Source organism: Ranitomeya variabilis, chromosome 2 (assembly GCF_051348905.1).
Source record: "Ranitomeya variabilis isolate aRanVar5 chromosome 2, aRanVar5.hap1, whole genome shotgun sequence".
In the NCBI taxonomy this organism is placed as follows: Eukaryota; Metazoa; Chordata; class Amphibia; order Anura; family Dendrobatidae; genus Ranitomeya; species Ranitomeya variabilis.
Window position 1 is genome coordinate 471,349,304 of NC_135233.1, and position 22,944 is coordinate 471,372,247.

At 43.5% G+C, this 22,944-nt stretch overlaps 1 protein-coding gene across 1 annotated transcript in view; it reads left to right on the top strand.

Annotated features, from left to right (window-relative positions):
* Positions 1–4,986: 4,986 nt before the first annotated feature.
* PPP2R5B (protein phosphatase 2 regulatory subunit B'beta) overlaps positions 4,987–22,944 on the top strand; it is a 98,960-nt gene continuing 81,002 nt past the window's right edge. Inside the window, exons 1-2 of the mRNA XM_077287733.1 lie at positions 4,987–6,038; positions 6,832–7,173. Coding sequence (XP_077143848.1) covers positions 6,981–7,173 — 193 coding nt within the window. The 5' untranslated portion in view covers positions 4,987–6,038; positions 6,832–6,980. The remainder of the gene's footprint in view (positions 6,039–6,831; positions 7,174–22,944) is intronic.

The window sequence follows — 22,944 nt, forward strand, 5'->3', positions numbered from 1 at the left end:
TGACAGAGGTTCCCAATTTGTTTCCAGGTTTTGGCGGGCCTTTTGTGCTAGGATGGGCATTAATTTGTCTTTTTCTTCGGCGTTCCATCCTCAGACAAATGGCCAAACTGAGCGAACTAATCAAACCTTGGAAACCTATTTGAGATGCTTTGTGTCTGCTGATCAGGATGATTGGGTGGCTTTCTTGCCGTTGGCCGAGTTCGCCCTTAATAATCGGGCCAGTTCGGCTACTTTGGTTTCGCCTTTTTTTTGTAATTTTGGTTTCCATCCTCGTTTTTCTTCAGGGCAGGTTGAGCCTTCTGATTGTCCTGGTGTGGATTCTGTGATGGACAGGTTACAGCAGATTTGGACTCATGTGGTAGACAATTTGACGTTGTCTCAGGAAAAGGCTCAGCGTTTTGCTAACCGCCGTCGGTGTGTTGGTCCTCGGCTTTGTGTGGGGGATTTAGTCTGGTTATCTTCCCGTCATGTTCCTATGAAGGTTTCTTCCCCTAAGTTCAAGCCTCGGTTTATTGGTCCTTTATAAGATTTCTGAGATTATCAATCCAGTGTCTTTTCGTTTGGCCCTTCCAGCCTCGTTTGCCATCCACAATGTTTTCCATAGATCTTTGTTGCGGAGATATGTGGTACCTGTTGTTCCCTCTGTTGATCCTCCTGCCCCGGTGTTGGTTGAGGGGGAGTTGGAATATGTGGTTGAAAAAATTTTGGATTCTCGTTTTTCGAGGCGGAGGCTTCAGTATCTTGTCAAGTGGAAGGGTTATGGCCAGGAGGATAATTCTTGGGTGGTTGCCTCCGATGTCCATGCCGCCGATTTGGTTTGTGCTTTTCACTTGGCTCATCCTGATCGGCCTGGGGGCTCTGGTGAGGGTTCGGTGACCCCTCCTCAAGGGGGGGGGGTACTGTTGTGAATTCCGTTCTTGGGCTTCCTCCGGTGGTTGTAAGTAGCACTTTTGTGAATTCTGCTCTTGGGCTCCCTCCTGTGGTTTTGAGTGGTATAGCTGCTTCTTGGATTTAGCATCAGCAGCTGCTTTCACTGATCGTCTTTCTGGCTCGGCTATTTTAGTCTGGCCTTATCCCTCAATCAATGCCAGTTGTCAATTGTTCCTGCTTGGAGTTACTGCTCTTTTGGATTTCCCTGACACTCTGACCAGTTCTGCAAAGATAAGTCCTAGCTTGTCCTTTTGCTGTCCACTTGTTGTGGACTTTATTGTTCAGCACATTCTATGTTTTGCTCATTTGTCCAGCTTATCAGTATGGATCTATTCAGCTAAGCTGGAAGCTCTGGGCTGCAGATTTTGCCCTCCACACCTTTAGTCAGGTGTGGAGATTTTTGCATATCTCTGCGGTGGACTTTTTCTAGTTTTTATTACTGACCGCACAGTGTTCTTTCCTGTACTATCTATCTAGCTAGAAGTGCCTCCTTTGCTAAATCTTGTTTCATACTACGTATGTCATTTCCCTCTCCACTCACAGTCAATAATTGTGGGGGCTGTCCTATCCTTTGGGGATTTTCTCTGAGGCAAGATAGCTTTCCTATTTCTACCTTTAGGGGTAGCTAGTTCTCCGGCTGTGACGAGGTGTCCAGGGAGTGACAGGAACATCCCACGGCTACTGCTAGTGTTGTGTTAAGATCAGGAACTGCGGTCTGTATAGTTACCACCTGCTCAGAGCTAGTCGCATGTCGCTCCTAAATTACCAGTCCATAACAGGAAGGTATGGAATATTGTTGTTTGTTTTGTTTTACTTTATTTCAGGTGACAAGGGTCTTCAGGTGGATTAAGAGTATAATAAAATATTAAAACACCATGTGTCTTTATTTCATTAAAATACTTTTTAATAATGTGTGTGTGTTTTATTAACCATTTAGTACTATTGGATTAATAATGGATAGGTGTCATAATTGACGCCTCTCCATTATTAACCTGGCTTAATGTCACCTTACAATAGCAAGGTGACATTAACCCTTCATTACCCCATTTCCCACCGCTACATGGGAGTGGGAAGAGAGAGGTTAAGTGCCAGAATAGGCGCATCTTACAGATGTGCCTTTTCTGGGGTGGCTGAGGCAGATGTTTTTAGCCAGGGGGGGTCCTATAACCATGGTACCTCTCTAGGCAATTAATATCTGCCCTCAGTCACCGGCTTTCCCACTCTGGCGGAGAAAATTGTGCGGGAGCCCACGCCAATTTTTTCCGGGATTTAACCCTTTAATTTCATAGCTAGAGACCCCAAATTTTACACAGAGACACTTGTTACGTTAGTAAAGAGGAATATGTAATAAAAGAAGGGATATGAGATGGTTTACTGTATGTAAACCATGTCTCATATCCTGTCGGTTTTGTGAAGGAGATAGCAAAAGCCGGCAATTGAATTACCAGCTTTTCTGCTATCTAGCGCTATATGAAATATAAATATATATATATGTGTCTCACTGACACCTATACCTATATACCTATTCTATGTGTACACTTTTATTCTACCTATACTATTCTATTCTGTCAGTGTGATTTTACTGTACACCGCACTGAATTGCCGGCTTTTCTAGAGAACACTGCTGCGTATTTCTCGCAAGTCACACTGATGGTCCGTGTGTAATCCGTAATTTTCTCGTCCCCATAGACTTTCATTGGCGATTGTTTTGCGCAATATGGTGACAAACGCAGCATGCTGCGATTTTCTACGGCCGTACAAGACAGTATAATACGGATCAGTAAAATACGGCAGATAGGAGCTGGCCCATAGAGAATCATGGTACCGTATGCAATCCGTATTTTCTGCGCCTCTCATATGTCAGTAAAACATGCCAGTGTGACGCCGGCCTTAGGAATTGTTCGATTCGAGAAACGAGCACCGAGCATCTTAGTGCTCGCTCATCCCTGGTATTTACTTGTTACCTTACTGGTTGTCAGTTGATAAAAATCATTTTAAATATATGTGGCTTTCGCATGTAATTTTTTTTCTGCATACGTGAAAAGTAGTTTTTTTTCAGTGTGCTGGACCCATTTACGCCCATGTGTCAGTTTTTATGAACCTTGTTGTATCCGTTTTTCTTGCTTGAAAAAATATATGTCGCTACTCCTTCTCATAAGGCCTCATTCAGACATCTGTTATTCATGTGTGGTCTAGTGGTTTTCAGGGATAGAAAACATGCTCATTAAAAAAAAATCTATGGTGATTTTCATCACATGTTTTTTTGCAGACCGTGCATCACTGATGGCAAAAACTGACACCGACCAAACACTGATGAAACTGATCCAAAACTCTAAGGGTGAGTGTCCACGGTAAGTAAACGCTGCGTGTTTGACGCTGCAGCGTCAAACACGCAGCGTCCAGATGTTCCAGCATAGTGGAGGGGATTTTTTGAAATCCCATGTCCACTATGCGTGGAAACCCGCACGCGGCGGGCCTGCGACTCCGGACATGCTGCACGTCTTTTCAGATCGCAGCATGTCCGTGCTACCTGCGGCGACGCTGCGTCGCCGCAGGTAATATCACAGGGCCCTATGGCGTGGGGTGCGATGATCCCGGATGTGTACAGTACACATCCGGCATCATCGCGTCCCAGAAAGGGGGCGGGGCTTAGCACCGAGCGGCTTCGCCGCTGCGGCGATACCGCCGGCCATCCTGACCATGGACAGACACATACCCTAAGGGTATGTGTCCACGTTCAGGATTGCATCAGGATTTGGTCAGGATTTTCCATCAGTATTTGTAAGCCAAAACCAGGAGTGGGTGATAAATGCAGAAGTGGAGCATATGTTTCTATTATACTTTTCCTCTAATTGTTCCACTCCTGGTTTTGGCTTACAAATACTAATGAAAAATCCTGACCAAATCCTGATGCAATCCTGAACGTGGACACATACCCTTAAGACTGACAATTTTTTTGGCATATGAAAATCAGACATCTGAATGAGGCCTAAAACCATAAAATATGGACGGCACAGGATCGACAGCCATGTGGCATTACATTTTTTTTAATTAATTTATTTTTTTTATGTGAGGCCACTGACATTTGCAATCTAGATTAGCAACCAAGTAGGACTTGTCTCTTTTCTTTTTGGCAGAAAATTGGTAATTAAACGCATACATGACAAAATGGTACCGGTACCATCCGTATGTCCGTTTTTACCATCCGTGTGTCTAGTGTTTTTCCAGTATGGATAAAGAAAAAATCACAAAGCTTCTCCTATACTTTTAAATGTTAAACACAGATGGCAAATGAACTGTACCGATTCCGTGCACTGTATGTGTTTTTTACGGAACCCATAGACTTGTTTTGGCCCTTATCATCCGTGCTGCTGGAATAGAAGAAAATAAAATATGAAATAAAATAAAAAATCGAACATGTGAATAGTACCATAGATTATAATGTCTGGTACATGCTGTATCCATGGAAAAAACGGATGCAGCATCTAGGTGCAACACGGACTAGAAAATATGGCCGCTATACAGTTGGGTGAATGTGGCACTTAGTTTGGGCCAGGAATTTCAGCCATAATTTAGACCAGAAAATAGGGTCCAGTGAATAAGCCTCCATCCAAGAAAAAAAAAAAAATTGAAATTTTTTTTAATTTCTGGAAAACTATGTTGTCGTTTTGCATCTACAAAAACACAATAGCATTTTTAATGCTGCAGAAGTCAATGGGAATGAAAATGTTGCAATATATATATATATATTATCATAGAAATACCTAAAGATTATGATACGAGATGTAAATTGATCTTCACACTGTGGATCTGCGGGGAACAGACAGATACGGCTATTGATAGAGTATGTGATACATTTAGCTCCAGTCATATTTCCGCCGTATACATGTATCATCTCCACACTCTCGTTCCTCCCAGCACTACTGCACAGGCAGCTGTCCCTTTAAATCCAGCATGACTGCAACCAATGGTTTTATAGAGAAGTGACATCACCCCCCAGCAGTGACGCAGACCCTATTATTAAAAGGCCAATCTCCGGCTCATTCATGGTCACATGACATTTGGGAGAAGTGCAGGGGGGGAGGAATAGGTTTGGGTTTTGTCATTGTACTGATCCTGCAGCGAGAGATAAAACAAGGCTGCTGATATTGGAGGAGAAAAAAAAATAACTGGGATATCCTCCTAATTCCATACAATCTTTGCATCTGCCTAATAGCCGGAGACAAGGAAACTGCAGATCTTACAATTCACGTGAAGACAGCTTCTATGGATCAAGGACAGGTTGACAGAAAGGAGGGTCAAAGGGGCCTATGCAAAATCCCATAAAGGAGGAAAACCTAAAACTAGGAACCTATTCACTGCGGACGGTCTCAGCTGTGGCGGCTCCTTCCATAATTACCAATCCTGCAGAATTGATTCTAATTACGGGTCTGCGGATCATTTTTTGAATGCAATGCTAGAATTATTTGACGCTCTTCCACCTGATCCCACAGGGAAGCTTGAAGGGAAAAGGTGATTCCTGCCTAACGTTCTTCCTTTTATTCCTATTGATGCTCCTGGTTCATAGAAGATTAAAGGGTTAATACAGAATTATTATTTTTTTCTCCAAAAAAAAAATTAGGAATGCATCGGTTCTGCACACCGTACCGGCTGCCAATATTAATTTCCTGAATATATTATTCTTCCGGATCCTGCACGGCTCATACATACATTGCTCTCTCCGCGTCCCAGAGAGGATTTCAATCTCTGGAATATTGAAAGCGGTGTATAGCCTGAGGATATATTATTAACCCTATAGACCGCAGAATAAAATCAACCCATACATTGGGAAGGAATTGGGCAGAGACTGCATGGTGCAGGAATCATCTGTGGCCCCTTGAAGGACCTACTTCTACATTTCTCGGGAAGAGGCGTAAACTACTTGGTTTTTCTACTGTGGGCCATTTGGGCTTAGCAATCTGGATATCATTCAACTGTAAATTTGATTTTCATCCCGCTTGCGGCCTAGCCTCCATTGATTTGTTAAGACTTTGGATGCAGATTACATACAAAGATCGAGACGAGAAAGTGAATTATCAAAGCAAGAGCCTTTAGGCAAAGCTGCAGCTGTAAGTTTTGTGCTCCTGACATTGGGAAACGGGGGATATCAACACATAGGGTTTTTTTGAAGATTAATCACATTTGTCCATAGGTGTAGAAATCTAGTGTAAAAATGTTATTTTTTTTAATAACTGTTTTAAAATGCTTGGTATCACACCATTGATCATCTCAAATTAGTAGAAGTCTTCTTCGTCTTGAACTGAAGTCTAGGTTCTTGGGAGATGTTTTTAGTATTTTTTCATATATTATGGTTTGCAGATAGTTTTTGTAAGAGTCCAAGCAGGAATATATGCAACATGGTGTCTTCATAATGTTGGCACTAACTGCAGTATATGGTAGGGATTTCAGACTTTAGGGGTTGATGGTGACCATTCCAGGGTGTGTAGACCACTGATGTCTGGAACTGGTCCAAGGGAAGTTTGTCAATGGGATGGGTACTTTGTAAATACATATAAATATAAATGTAAGATACGCAAACATTATAGAACTTCATTTTTGTTGCTGCCTTAGCAAGTGATGGGTAATTTTACAGCAGTATCTTCCAAACTATTGGTGATACATTGGCAATGACCCAGCCTTTATCTTGCATGTTTAGATCATATTGCCCAATTTTATGTATTCCATCCGTTGTTATTTCAACATATATTACTACTGATTTATTAGCCATCGTTCACCATGATTTCTAGACATCCATTCTCTGTACTATATACTAATATTACTATGTGACTTAATTACATCTTCTCATTTTCTTGTTTTTTCCACATATGTACTTTAATCATATCTTTTATTTCTTTTTCCCAGCTTCTTCATCAGCTGCCCATGGGTGATCCTGCTTCCTCTAGGACCCACCTGGGCCTAGATTACTAATAATTCCCCAGTGTGCGGCCATCATCTTCTGCAGCGGTAACAGCCACCAACATCTTCCTCCTGCTGCTTCCTTGAACATACTAATGGAGACCAAACTTCCCATTACCCCCACCAGTCCATCCTCCCCGGGCCTTTCCCCTGTCCTAGCAGCTGACAAGGTAGATGGATTTTCCCGTCGTACTCTTCCTCGCTCCCGTCAACGAAGATCACACAGCTCTTCTCAGTTCCGCTACCAGAGCAAGCAACAAGAGCTAACACCCTTACCTCCTCTGAAAGGTAAGCAAGTCTTTAAAATGGTCTTAATGCCTTTTAGCCTGTGTTGGGCTACGTAAAAATGGATGCTCTCCTTGGAGGTCCAGCCCTTTTGAGATCCTGTAGGATAAAGATGTAGCAAAGCTGAATCCTGGGTTGCATCATTTGTGCGTTATGATATCTCCTTGCGTTAGGATAAGTGCTCGTTCAGATGAGCGTGGTACACAGCAAACCACAGGTGGAGAGCGGATGAGCCAACTGTAGCCAATATGCCAGTGTATATGAGGGTTTATTGCACTTTGTGGACACAGACAGAAGAGGGTCCGTCTGCAAGAACAATAGATGGGCCCTTTGCAGTCCCATAGCTCATTGTAATGCACAACTCCACATACTTTGGAGGTGAAAATGGGCCCCCTTACCTATTGGGCAGGCTGCACAAGTTGCACCAATGATATGTCCACACCTGGTTTATGGATCAGAATAGTGTATGCAATAAAAGGTAACTCTTACACCTATTCGAGCACATGGAGCTAATCATGTCCAAATTCTCCATTTTTTTTTTTTCGATACAATCATCTAAACCTGGCCTAAAGCCATAGACTTACATGGTATCATGTTAGTTTGTGCAAAATAGCTGAGCTCCACTTCATCTGTCTAATGGAACAAGTCATCAGCATGACATAACCCAGTCTGCCGCTAGTGTGCAAAGTATGACTACTGCTGACCGGTACTCGCCAGTTGCTCACATGGTCTACTTTTCCACATCTGTCCATAAGTTTGAATTAAGTGCTGTATTTTCCTGGGGTGGAAACATACAGGAGAGGGCCACTGTGCAAGAATATATGGGGGAACCTTTGCAGCCCAATAGCTCATCATAATGTATAATTCCTCCTACTTTGGACGAAGTGGCCCCCTTACCTCTTGAACCCCTGTGCCTCTGTACAGGTTGCACCAATGGTATGTTCATCCCCATTGGTGGACACAGTTAGAACTGAGCCCTTTTGTGAGAACAATATATAGGCCCTTTGCAGTCCAATAGCTCATCATATTGCAAAATTGCATCTGCTTTGAAGGCAGTAGTGGCCCCCTTACCTTTTGGACCTGTGTGCGGCTGCGCAGGTTGCACCATTGACATGTCCGCCCCTGTCCACCCCTGGTATTTTCCTGTCCTACTCAGTTTTGCACAATTTTGACCCAATTGAAACAAATATCACCCCAGAATTGATTTGTTTGCACCCTTTAATTCCATCTATATGTTTCAGGCCTTGTCCTCTTGACCATTTTATGCTGCCACCCTCCTTATCAATTTTGCTTCTCTCCCCCTTCTAGCTCATCCATCCTCTCTGCCCCTCCTTTTACTCTCCATGATGCTGATCCTCAGATCAATAGCCCTAACGGCTCAGATGACATTATCATCTTTTATGCCAGTCTAGAGGTTGGGCCCATCCTGCCTTTTATCCTCCCCATTTCTCTTTCCTTTTCCCACACGGTCTTCTGGGAAAAGCGATCCACTATGCAGTATGTGCACTGCAATGGAAGGCCGTAGTGTTCTTATATAATGCAGAGCATTCATTGTTACATATTCCATACACCACCCTGTCCTGATGTTAAATATTAATGTGTGCTGCATGGCAGAGCATCGTCTCTAGCGGAGTGCATGCACAATGAGGATGCACAAACTACAAAGCACAGCATGTCCTCCTTCGTCATTTACAGTACAGAGACCCAAGCTGCATCCTGATGAGAGGGGGAAAAATGTAGAAAAAAATGATGTGTATATAGGTGTGTGTATATATATATATATATATATATATATATATATATTATTAATATTTTAGACATACACACTTGTCATATTTGGATGTGGGCTTCCATGTGCTACTTGCCTGCTGGCAAAGAAGAGGGATGTTGTGATATAAATAGTTATAGAGTTATTCTATCTATAAAAATTAGCATCTTTGCCATATTATTATTTTAAAGCTCTTCTTTACTCTTCAATTAAGAAAAAAAAGTAAGTCTCTCCTGTTCACTGCAAACTGTCAGCAGGAAGGATTGCAGCTCTTGACTGATCTTGTGATTACTATATATTTCCAGCACTTTTTAAAGGGAAGGTGCCGCAATTTTTAATTTTGTATTAATAATTGATTATATAATCAATTTTTTTTAATGCAAAAGTAAATTAACTACTTAAATTTTTTTATTTATCAATTTTTATTTCAGTCACGGTGGTCTAAATGGTCATGACTGACCCACCAATGTTTTAATACACCTTGCTTACCATTTCATTGAAAATCCAGAGGATTTGGGGAGTTTTAGGGATTGTCTAGTTTGTAGCCATTTTTTTTTTTCAAAACATAAAGGGTATAAAAATAATAGAAGGAATAATTCTAATGATACCAATCCCCCGCTGCTTCCATGTTGTCGTTTTCATGTCCATGTTTAAATGTCTTTGCTGGAGACCATGGTAGAAAAACTGGCGGTGGATCAGGGAAGCGGGCAGCACATTAGCGGAGGGAGATAGGTAAGGTGAGCACTACAGTTACTTTATACTATTCATAAAGAAATTAAAGGGGCTGAACAAACACTTTAATGTTGCATTATACTGTAAGATTTACAAAAGCCAGTAAGCATTCTTGCGAAAAAGTTGGAGAATTATGAAAATCACAGGATGGGTGGACATGTTATTGATATGCAAACGATAAAAAAATGGAAATGAAATTTTCAAAACATTTCGCTTTATTCGGTATGGTGTATGAGCACAATGTGCAGAATTCCCCGCATTTACATCCTTGGCTACTATCAATGAGGTTATTAATGGTTGTCTGAGGAATGTTCTAAAGGAACTTGGTCAAATCATCAAGATCCACTGCAGGCAGCTTGTGTGTGTGATCACCGACCAATGACGTCCCAGATGTGCTCGATGGGAGACAAGTCTGGAGACGCTGCAGCCATGGTAGTACGTTTCGGCCAAGCAAGCTGCTCACGGTAGCAACAGCAATATGCAGCCTGGTATGGTCATGCTGAAAACTGGCTCCTGGGACACTTTGTATACATGGTTCCACCATTAAATCAATGCAACACCGGTCTGTTTGTGACCTGGAATGAAGACTCAAGGGTCCGGCTGCCGTACATTATGCCACTTAACACTTCATTTTCTCTTGTGAAGAATGGTGTTGCCAATGTGGTCTCAAGACTAATCTCTGGCTATTGTTGCGTTTTAAAAGAAAAAAATGGTGGTACTGATTGCTGAGGAGAATGAACCATCATCACCACCCTGCCTCTGCATAATGAAAGACTTTAAGAGTGGTGGCGTGAGAAAACGTGCTACCATGGCATTCAGTGTCTAATGACTTGTCAACGTGCTACCATGGCATTCAGTGTCTAATGACTTGTCTCCAATTGTTCACATCTGGGACATTTTTGATTGGTAATTAAAAAGGGAGCTGCCAGCAGTGGATCTTGATGATTTGCCTAAGTGCATTCAGTATGGCAGAGCATTCCTCAGATGACCATTAATGATATTAGTGATTGGAGCCAAGGATGTACAGTAAGTGCGGGGATTTCTGCATGTGGTGCTCATACTGAATAAATAATTTTACATATCAGTAACATGTCTATCCATCCCACGATTTCCATAACCCTTCTTAGTGTTGTGGTTTCAAAGGCATACTATAGATGGGATACTTGTGCGGTACTTGTGACACCACAATAAATTCAGAAGTCAATCAAATCAGGCACTGATGACAGTAACGGTTTATGCACAAAGGGAAAAGACTGCGAACTTGGCACTCCACCTTCTCCCCCGACTTGGTGCTCGTGCATATATATATATTTAATATGCCCCATTTCAATGGTGAGGAGTGTATACATTATAGCTGCCAAAATAGTCACGCATTGAGGTTTTGCTAGTTAACTACTTCTATAAGTGATTGACAGTGGCATTTCAATTATTAAACAGCCGCTATTGGAGCTTGCTCCCATCACTGCTGTTCTGTTAGATGCAGGTGCTGGCTGTGTAACACAGCCGGCTCCCATTGTATATAGACCGGTTTCAGCTCCATATACCTCATACTCCCATATGACATGTTACATGATCATGAAGGGGGTCATGTCACTCCCATTACAACATTCGGTAAACCCTACATGATGATATTCAGGATATCGTAGAAGCTTTACATAGATGTCAAATCTAACCAGTTATTTAATCAATGATTTATTAGTTGTGCTTACTTGTCATTATTTAGTGTATTATGTTATTTTTCCCCATGTTCTTGGCTCGGGGATGGAGCTGAGGTTTGTGATTGAGGCATATGGTGACAGAGGCGCTCTGTGGGTGTCCTTGGTTACAGTCTCTGTGGGCTGTCTCCCATGTGTATCTGTCTCTGCCGTATGTCTCCTAATTCTGCCTTGCATCTTCCAGTCTCTCTCCATTGCTGCACACCGTCTCTCATCTTTCCTTTCATCTCCCTCTAATAAACATGTCTCTTCTACATTTTTCCTGCCTTGAAACCAACCCCCTCCTCTCAGTTCTCTCTCTGACTCCAAATTTCCCGTCCCCCCTTCTTTCCATTCACCTATTCCCCTGTGTAATGTTCTACGCTCATCTTACTCTCATTTCTTTCTGCTGTCAGCAAATCATTATCCAGCCACTCAGGAAATGAAATAAAACACTAACCGCGTCATACAGTCTATGCTATATTAGATTTTCTTTTTTTTTTATCCGTGACTGCTTGACATAGACAGATGGATAAACCGACCAGATAAAATAGACAGACCAACATATAAAGACAATGGATAGTTATGGAGTAGATTTGACAGGAAAAAAGAAGCAGCGGCGTGCTCCACAGTGGGTACCAGGCCCTCATAGCATGCACCCAGCCTCCTTAACATAGCCAAAATGGAGGCAGTACTTAAAAAATAGTGCAAAATAGAACAGACTTTTATTGGCCCATGCAGGCTTGAAATAGTCGTTGCTGTTGTCGGGCCCCCACCACCTCTGGGCCCCTGTGGTGCAAGTGTCCTGCAATCTCAGAGGATTCCCATGTCATTTAGGCTTGGCTAATATCTCTTCATCGTGTATTGTCCACTTGTAAGGGCATCAGTCTATACATGGAAAAGTTCTGAAATGCCTCTCAAGGCCACGTTCACGTGTTGAGTATTTGGTGATTTTTTTTTTTACCTCAGTATTTGTAGGCCAAAACCAGGAGTGGAACAATGAGAGGAAAAGTATAATAGAAACACGTCACCACTTCTGTATTTTTCACCCATTTCTGGTTTTGGTTTACAAATACTGAGGTAAAAAACTGAACGTAACCGGAACAGCTGCATAGCTTCTATAAATGGTGAAGGTCACGTTCACACATTCAGTATTCATAAGCCAAAACCAGGAGTAGGTGAAAAATACAGAAGCGGTGATGTGTTTCTATTAGGCCTGTTTCACACGTCAGTGGCTCCGGTACGTGTCATGACAGTTTTCTCACGTACCGGAGACACTGACTCACGTAGACACATTAAAATAAATGTGTCTCTGCACATGTCAGCGTGTTTTCACGGACCGTGTGTCTGTTTGAAAAACACGGAGACATGTCACTGTTGGTGGTAGCGCACGGATCACATGGACCCGTTAAAGTCAATGGGTCCGTGTAAACACGTACCGCACATGGATGTCGTCCGTGTGCCGCCCGTGTGCCGACTGAGGACCACATGGACAGTGCAGGAGACAGCGCTAGAGTTAAGCGCTGTCCCCAGCGTGTGGTGCTGAAGCCGCCATTCATTCCTCCCCAACAGCGTTCGCTGGAGAGAAGGAATGAAAAATCATGTTGTTTTTTTTTTTTTTTGTTTTTAAAATAAAGTTCCCGGTCACCTCCCGCCTCCCACCCCCTGTGCACCCGCCCGCTGGCATTAAAATACTCACCCAGCTCCCGCGATGCTTCCTCTCAGCGCCGCAGCACAGAGGGTGGGAGGCGGGAGGTGACCGGGAACTTTATTTTAAAAACAAAAAAATAAAAAAAACATGATTTTTCATTCCTTCTCTCCAGTGAACGCTGCTGGGGAGAAGGAGTGAATGGCGGCTTCAGCACCACACGCTGGGGACAGCGCTTACTGTAGCGCTGTCTCCTGCACGGTCCGTGTGGTACTCAGTCGGCACACGGGCGGCACACGGCTGCCGCAAGTGTGCCACGCTGATGTGCCACGTGAGCTCACGGACACACGGACACGGATAACTCCGGTACCGATTTTTTTCTGGTATCGGAATTATCTGGACGTGTGAGACTGGCCTTATGCTTTTCCTTTGACTGTTCCTCTCGTGGTTTTGACTTACAAATACTGAGGTAAAATACTGACCAAATGTTGAATGTGTGCACATGGCCTAAAAACTATGGTTCCTGTGTAGCTGGAAGGTTCATCTAGCACACTGTGTTTAGGGATAAAAAAATGGGAGAAAAAATGGTTAAACCAGCTTACCACTCAAATGAAAGAAATACTGTACCATGGTATCCTACAGATTGGTGCACAGAGTCCTCCGGCCCGGAAACCTCAAGTAGACAATAAAGTGAAAAAAATGGGAGAAGGGGATAAATTCCAGCTCCAAAGGAAAAAAAAAATATTAGTGGTTACAAAATTCCATTTTATTGGAGAAGCTGACTTCATTAAAAAAGTATAGTAAAAAAAATAAGAATAAAAAGTAGAAACACATACAGGTCCTTCTCAAAAAATTAGCATATAGTGTTAAATTTCATTATTTACCATAATGTAATGATTACAATTAAACTTTCATATATTATAGATTCATTATCCACCAACTGAAATTTGTCAGGTCTTTTATTGTTTTAATACTGATGATTTTGGCATACAACTCCTGATAACCCAAAAAACCTGTCTCAATAAATTAGCATATCAAGAAAAGGTCCTCTAAACAACCTATTACCCTAATCTTCTGAATCAACTAATTAACTCTAAACACATGCAAAAGATACCTGAGGCTTTTAAAAACTCCCTGCCTGGTTCATTACTCAAAACCCCCATCATGGGTAAGACTAGCGACCTGACAGATGTCAAGAAGGCCATCATTGACACCCTCAAGCAAGAGGGTAAGACCCAAAAAGAAATTTCTCAACAAATAGGCTGTTCCCAGAGTGCTGTATCAAGGCACCTCAATGGTAAGTCTGTTGGAAGGAAACAATGTGGCAGAAAACACTGTACAACGAGAAGAGGTGACCGGACCCTGAGGAAGATTGTGGAGAAGGACCGATTCCAGACCTTGGGGAACCTGAGGAAGCAGTGGACTGAGTCTGGTGTGGAAACATCCAGAGCCACCGTGCACAGGCGTGTGCAGGAAATGGGCTACAGGTGCCGCATTCCCCAGGTAAAGCCACTTTTGAACCATAAACAGCGGCACTGGACTGTTGCTAAGTGGTCCCAAGTACTTTTTTCTGATGAAAGCAAATTTTGCATGTCATTCGGAAATCAAGGTGCCAGAGTCTGGAGGAAGACTGGGGAGAAGGAAATGCCAAAATGCCTGAAGTCCAGTGTCAAGTACCCACAGTCAGTGATGGTGTGGGGTGCCATGTCAGCTGCTGGTGTTGGTCCACTGTGTTTCATCAAGGGCAGGGTCAATGCAGCTAGCTATCAGGAGATTTTGGAGCACTTCATGCTTCCATCGGCTGAAATGCTTTATGGAGATGAAGATTTCATTTTTCAGCACGACCTGGCACCTGCTCACAGTGCCAAAACCACTGGTAAATGGTTTACTGACCATGGTATTACTGTGCTCAATTGGCCTGCCAACTCTCCTGACCTGAACCCCATAGAGAATCTGTGGGATATTGTGAAGAGAAAGTTGAGAGACGCAAGACCCAACACTCTGGATGAGCTTAAGGCCGCTATTGAAGCATCCTGGGCCTCCATAACATCTCAGCAGTGTCACAGGCTGATTGCCTCCATGCCACGCCGCATTGAAGCAGTCATTTCTGCCAAAGGATTCCCGACCAAGTATTGAGTGCATAACTGAACATTATTATTTGATTGTTTTTTGGTTTGTTATTAAAAAACACTTTTATTTGATTGGACGGGTGAAATATGCTAATTTATTGAGACAGGTTTTTTGGGTTATCAGGAGTTGTATGCCAAAATCATCAGTATTAAAACAATAAAAGACCTGACAAATTTCAGTTGGTGGATAATGAATCTATAATATATGAAAGTTTAATTGTAATCATTACATTATGGTAAATAATGAAATTTAACACTATATGCTAATTTTTTGAGAAGGACCTGTATAAGCTTACTTGTTTTGGACTATAAAGAATCTTTATTCAGACACCTATGAATAAGGACTTGCTGTTGTTCGAAACGCATAAGGTTATATGGGCGTCTCCTTCTTTTATGAATTAAGCTTCGCCAATAAAATGTAATTTAACCACTAATATCTTTATCTTTCGGCGCTAGAATTTATCCCCCCTCACGTTTAAAAATTAGGGTAATTTATAAAAACTAGTGAAAGAAAAACAAACAAAGTTATCATTGGTAGATGATGGGTTCATAATACTGATGAGCGAATATTCTTGGATAAGGTGTTATCTGAGCATTCTCGGGTTCTAACCAAGTATCTTTGTCGTGCTTGAAAAATATATTCCGAGTCCCCGTCGCTGCATGTGTCATGGTTGTTCGACAGTCGCTACACATGAAGGGATTGCCTAACAAACAGGAAATCCCTACATGTGTTGCAGCTGTTGAACATCCGCAAGACATGCAGCCGCTGGGACTCGGAACATATTTTTCTATCTTGCCGAAAACACTCGGTTAGCACCCGAGCATGGGATAACACTTTATCAGAGCAGTGGGGTACTTGGTACTGGGTCCGGTCGCACTTAAAGGGGATGTCACGGTGGCTGCGACCCAGTCCTTGGCCCTGGGCGTTCACTTAAAGGGGAAAGGTCTTTAAAGGGAATTTGGTAATAAAGTCTATTCGTGACGCCACCTGTGGTTCTCGGTCAGAGGGGACCGACGCTGCTTAAAGGGGTCCTCTGGGGTGATGTTGTTGCAGCAAGATGGTGATGCTTCCCACAGGTGAAGCTAGGTCTCCCAAGGTGTATGGCACAGATGGTGCGGTGGATGGTATAGTAAAGAACCAGGACACAGGTTTGCAGTCTTTACCTGGTTTACTGATGGTAGCAGTCAGCCTCAGTCCAGGGTACCGGGTACAGGTGTCGCAGTGGTCCGGCCGGCCTGGAGGCAATAGATGAATCCCTTTTCCAGTTGAGATCCGTGAGCCTTTTCTGCTAACGCTGGTGTGTGAGGTCCTTGCTGCATGAAGCTTGCTGTCAAGGTACCCCTCTTTTCCCCTGTCCTGAGACAGGTACCTGTATGGCGGGCCGCTTGAGCCGTTTTACAGGGTCTCTATCATGACCCGGGCCCTTCAGGTGCTGCTGCGTCTTCAGGTGTGGTGTGGGCAAATCACATACAGTTCTTAGCCCTCCGGTTCTGTCGTGCATCCTGGAGAGCGACACGACCTTGGGCTCCCGGTGCACGGTTTCTGCGTTCTGGCTCTGAGGGTGCCCGGTCACAGTTCCCCTCTGAGCTCTTTATCCCTCCTCTGCACCTTCCCTCAATAGCTCCACCACATTCAACCCCTCAGGTTTTCCTTCCTTCCCGGAGAGGCAGCTCAAATCCTGGCTGCACGGCTCCTCTGTCTGCCCTCAGTTTCAGACTTCCTCCTTTGTCCACTGTCTCTCACCAACTGCCTAACTCCTCCTCCAGACCGGAACACATCAAGCTGGGGAAGCTCCCCTGAATCCAGGTCCTGAGCTCCCCCTTCTGGCCTGGATTTGGAATGTGTTGTGTGTGGGTGCCTTACCTGGTGAAGGGGATCCCCCTTGCCTCCAAGCATGAAATAACCCTCCCTGAAAGGAAGGCAATATCACTGTAACAACCGGTCACCTGGGGTGCTACATTCACTCATCATTTCTTCAAATGTGTGCAAAGAATCTCATATTTGTACATATGAAGCGATACTGGAATTGAGGTGTATATGTCCCAGTGTTTGCATATATGAATTTCACACTCCGTCTTTGTATCATAGAAAGAATCAAACATTTAGTAAAGAAAGGCAGAAAGATAATCATTTAGCACTTATTTCACCTTTTGGTAATGTGTGGTCCTGTTTTATGAACATTCTATAATGTATTATATAATACTGATCTAATGTGCACATAATACACGCTATTACAGATTGTGTCTAATATAGCAGGTCTTTGTCATGCTTATGAAGCTAATTGTTAAAGTAATAGTTAACACATAATTAGGAGTCCTAAAGGAGTTTTCTGGGGATTCATTATGGATGACTTATCCTTACAATAGAGTATCAATGTTTGATCAATGGAGGCCTGGCCCTAAATTGAAAAAAATCCATTGAGTGGAATTGAGCTGCAGCACCAGATACAGGGCAATAGTGTGCTTCTGCAGACCGTGACTGGGAACACATACTGTATTTTAAGGATATGACATCAATATTTAAAGGGATATTCTCCAATAGATAGGTGATAACTTCCTGATTTCTGGGTATCTGACCACTGTCTGGGACCCCCACCAATCCCAAGAACTGGGGCTCTGAGAAGCCACATGTCAAAGAGGTGGTCCATCATGTGCACTGCCAATCATTCTTATGGGAGTGCCAAACACCAGCCAAGTGCAATGTTCAGCCACCTCTAGCGGTCCCATTATATGAACCACCGCTCCATTAATTTAGGGTTCTACAGAGCCCCAGTTCTTAAGATTGCTGGGAGTCCCAATTGCCCGGACCCCAGTGATCCCAAAGTTAGCAACTGTCCAATGGATAGGGGAGAACTTCCAAACTTGAGAATACAATTTTAAGTCCAAGAGACCAGTCATAAGTCTGTCGCTGGTCTGATTTGTGTATACATTATTAGTATCAACAAAGTAAGTGCCGTAATCAGTAATACTGTAGGATTGCGCCTGCTATTTCCAATACGATCAGTGATAGAGTTTACAAAATCTAAGGTTTCCCCATGGTAAAAAAAAATGGCTATTACAGAGCTAAACGGTTAGGCTCACCTGATGAGGTGGATCCTCCAAACCCAAGGTCCAGGTGGACACATGGGCGTCGGTGCAGCAGACGATGGAGGCTCGCAGGACACAGATAGCAGAGGTACTGGGAGTCACAAGCAGACAGATAACTGTGCACAGACTAATTACAAGTCTCAGGGTATGTGTCCACGTTCAGGATTGCATCAGGATTTGGTCAGGATTTTATGCAGGTAAAATCCTGACCAAATCTGCACCTGAGGTCACTGGGAGGTCACCTGCGTTGACCTTGCAGCAATGTAAGGACATGCTGCATTCTTAAAAGACGCGCCGCATGTCCGTTTCCGCGGGTCTGCCACAGGCATAGTGGAGATGAGATTTCATGAAATCCCCTCCACTATACTGTAACATCTGGACGCATCAAACACGCAGCGTTTCCTGAACGTGGAAACATACCCTTAGAATAGCAACCTATAAACATAAGGAAGCGAATGCCAAATGTTTAAAAAAAATTATAGAAATCTTTATTAAACAAATTGATACACTTAAATTAAAATTGCTTGGGAAACACAAATACAAAAAGGAACTGCAATCACAGGACAAGGTAAACCTTATACACTTGTGTATACCAATATTAGCACAAATGGCTCTTTAAGAGGTGTATAACGCTCTATAATATTGTATTAAGGAACCGATACTGCATAATAAGTCCAACAAATAAACCTCTACTTACAAACTACAACCAGAAAGGGTTGGGTTACCCCAAAGATTTTTTCATGACAGTTTAAGTGTATCAATTTGTTTAATAAAAGATTTATATAATTTTTTTTTCAAATATTTTGGCATTCGCTTCGTTAAGTTTATAGGATGATATTTAGTTTTGGAAGTGCCTTTAAATGCTAGGTCAATATTTGCTTATTTGTACTAAAAGTTTTAGAACCAAGAAACCTTCGTCTCCTGGTGAGTCTTATATAGGCCCAGGCAGATGATCAAAGCCCGACGTGGAGCACAACAGAGGGAAGCAGATCGGGGACAGGGAAGCAAAGCCTACACCAGGACAGGTGTGTAACGTAAATGGCATCTTATGGTTGATATGTCAATAAACCAATGACTGAGGTGAAAAAAACTAGTAATTGTGACAAAAGGAAGGAGATGGGATGTTTAGGAGGGATGTATAGGTGAATCTCTGAACTTTCCTGGAGTCCATAACTTTAGCTTAGGCAACGAGAGGGGCAGTCAAAATGTCAATGTGAATTAAATCACAGTACTCAGTAGTTGGAATTCCAACCAATTTTGTAAAAAATTTTGTAAATATCACACTCTTCCATATGTTTGACCTTATTAATCGAAAGAGAAACCGAGGGGGGAAATTTAGTATTTTTACACAACAAAACAATGCATGTCCAAGCCACCATCATTAGAAAGCAAAGGAGGGATTGCTTATGTCATATTGATGAACCAAGAATAGTGCAGGGCTCAAATCGGACCAGGATTCTGTGATTTCATGAATTACCAGTTGAGTTTCCTTCCAAAAGAAGTGGAATGGGCATGACGAGAAGTTATGTAGAAAGGTGCCATTGTCCCCTCTGCACCTCCAACACCTAGTGTCAATGTCAGGCATGAGGACATGTTTCTTGGATGGTATTTGGCACCAGTATATAAGTAGCAATTTGGAAACACAAGTTGATGGGGGACTTCTTAGCTTCCATAAATATAGGCTATTATTTTTCTTCTGTAAGTGTAAATCCAGATTCCTCCTGTTTTGTCACACGGGCACTGTCATGTTCCCTTGCCAGCTCCAAAATGGTTACCATGAACACACTTTGGGCTAGCTACTGCATTTTCCAGAACCCTGGGTTTGCCCTGGCCTTCACCCTTTAACCCCTATAGAGGGATCTGGGCTAGGGGCATGGAGTCAGCTGCTATTTGGTGGCACAAGCTGGCAAGAATAGTCAGGTAGCCGGGTCAGATCCAGGAGGTACAGAAAGTGCATAATTGTCAGGCAGGAGAAACATGTATAAACTAGCCAAGGTCAGAGAACATGATAAATCAGGAAAAAGAACAGATGCACAAACACTGATGGGCAGTGGGAACTGGCTCTCAGGCCAGTCTCACACGTCCAGATAATTCCGGTACCGGAAAAATCGGTACTGAAGTTATCCGTGTCCGTGTGTCCGTGTGCTCACGTGGCACATCAGTGTGGCACACGTGCGGCAGCCATGTGCCGCCCGTGTGCCGACTGGGTACCACACGGACCGTGCAGGAGACAGCGCTAGAGATAAGCGCTGTCCCCTGCATCTGGTGCTGAAGCCGGAATTCATTCCTTCTTCCCAGCAGCGTTCGCTGGAGAGAAGGAATGAAAAATCATTGTTTTTTTTATTTTTTTTGTGGTTAAAATCAAGTTCCCGGCAACCTCCCCCCTCCCACCCCCTGTGTGCCCGCCCGATGGAAATAAAATACTCACCCGGCTCCCTCGATGCTTCCTCTCAGAGCCGCAGCTTGTCATGTGTGAGAGGTCACATGGTACCGCTCATTACAGTGATGAATATGCGGCTCCACCCCTATGTGACCGCTCATACAGGACAAGCTGAGGCGCTGAAAGGAAGCATCGAGGGAGCTGGGTGAGTATTTTATTTCCAGCGGGCGGGCGCACAGGGGGTGGGAGGGGGTGGGAGGCGAGAACTACCAGGAACTTTATTTCAACAGCAAAAAAAATAAAAAAACAATGATTTTTCATTCCTTCTCTCCAGCGAACGCTGCTGGAGAGAAGAAATGAATGGCGGCTTCAGCACCACAAGCTGGGGGGACAGCGCTTACTGTAGCGCTGTCTCCTGCATGGCCCACAGGCTGCACACGGACAGCATCCGTGTGCGGTACGTGTTTTACACGGACCCATTGACTTTAATGGGTCCGTGTGATCCGTGCGCTCCCACGAACACTGACATGTCTCCGTGTTTTTCAAACGGACACACGATCCGTGAAAACACGCTGACATCTGCAGAGACACATTGATTTTAAAGTGTCTACGTGAGTCAGTGTCTCCGGTACGTGAGAAAACTGTCACCAAACGTACCAGAGCCACTGACGTGTGAAACCGGCCTCAGGGGTATATATAATGAATGGCCCCACCCAGTGCTGACAGCAAGAAGAAACCCAAACCAACAGGATTAACTCCATAGCTTCTGGACCGGACATAGCCATAAGTCCCAGAAATAAAATAGGACTGATGCTGTCAAGCATCGCCTGCAACAAAGGCATGGCGCCACCAAGCAGCCGAGGCAGAAACTGCCACAGCTATTACACTATCATTGCAGAATATACAGCGGTGGTGATTGGTCTGTTGTGACTATGTTGTGGATAGGGCATGATGGATGGAACCAGTATTCATGCAAAGTGTCAGTCATACTTTGCCCTATAATTTCCAAAATAGGAGAATTACGTCAATTCTACACTTAAAATTTTTGAGGACCTCTGACAGATATGTTCCCTGATTTTCCCGCACACGCGAAAATTCAGCTCAACTGTGGACACATCTTTTTTTCAATAAAAGAAAGAGAAAAACTTCTGTTTCCAGGCACTTTTTACAGCTTCATATCTTATCGCAGGATTGTTGAAATCCAATGTGCCCTCATCTCCGCAGCATGTGCTGTCGGGTTGGTCACATGCAAGACCTGCACCTGTTGGGAAATTGGGGCTCTCTTGACAACGATTTGGAAGACCATGATGGCTATTAGGCCGGCGTCACACTAGCGAGTTTTACGGAGGTATGAGAGGTGCAGAAAATACGGATTGCACACGGCCCAATGATTCTCTATGTCCCAGCTCCTATCAGCCGTATTTTACTGATCCGTATTATACGGTCTTGTACGGCCGTAGAAAATCGCAGCATGCTGCGTTTGTCACCGTCTTGCGCAAAAAAAAATCGCCATTGAAAGTCTATGGGGGCGAGAAAAATATGGATTACACACAGACCAGCAGTGTGACTTGCGAGAAATACGCAGCGGTGTTCTATAGAAAAGCCGGTAATCCAATTGCTGGCTTTTTCTTTCTCCTTCACAAACCCGACAGGATATGAGACATGGTTTACATACAGTAAACCATCTCATATCCCTTTTTTTTTGCATATTCCACACTACTAATTCTCGCGCTGAATTAAATATAAATACAGTATATATATATATATATGTGTGTGTCTCAATGACATATATATATATATATATATACTAGATGTTCCCAGCCAGCTAACGCTTGGCATGCTCATTGCTATCTAATTAACACTGCTGGTGATTAAACTAAAGTAAATAATGACCACATTCAATAGCGCTTACGCAGGTGGTAAATTAACTTAAAATGAAGTTAATAACAATAGTGTGGTGATGTGTTGGGGGCGGGATTATGTCTGATGATGTGGTGGGGGGGCGGGATTATGTCTGATGATGTAGTGGGGGGGCGGGATTATGTGTGGTGATGGGGTGGGGGATTATGTGTGGTGATGTGGTGGGGGGGGCGGGATTATGTGTGGTGATGTGGTGGGCGGGATTATGTGTGGTAATGGGCTGGGGGGTGGTATTATGTGTGGTGATGTGGTGGGGGTGCGGGATTATGTGTGGTAATGTGGTGGGGGGCGGGATTATGTGTGGTAATGGGCTGGGGGGTGGTATTATGTGTGGTGATGTGGTGGGGGGGCGAGATTATGTGTTGGTGGGTGGGCGGGATTATGTGGTGATGTGGTGGGGGGGGCGGGATTATGTG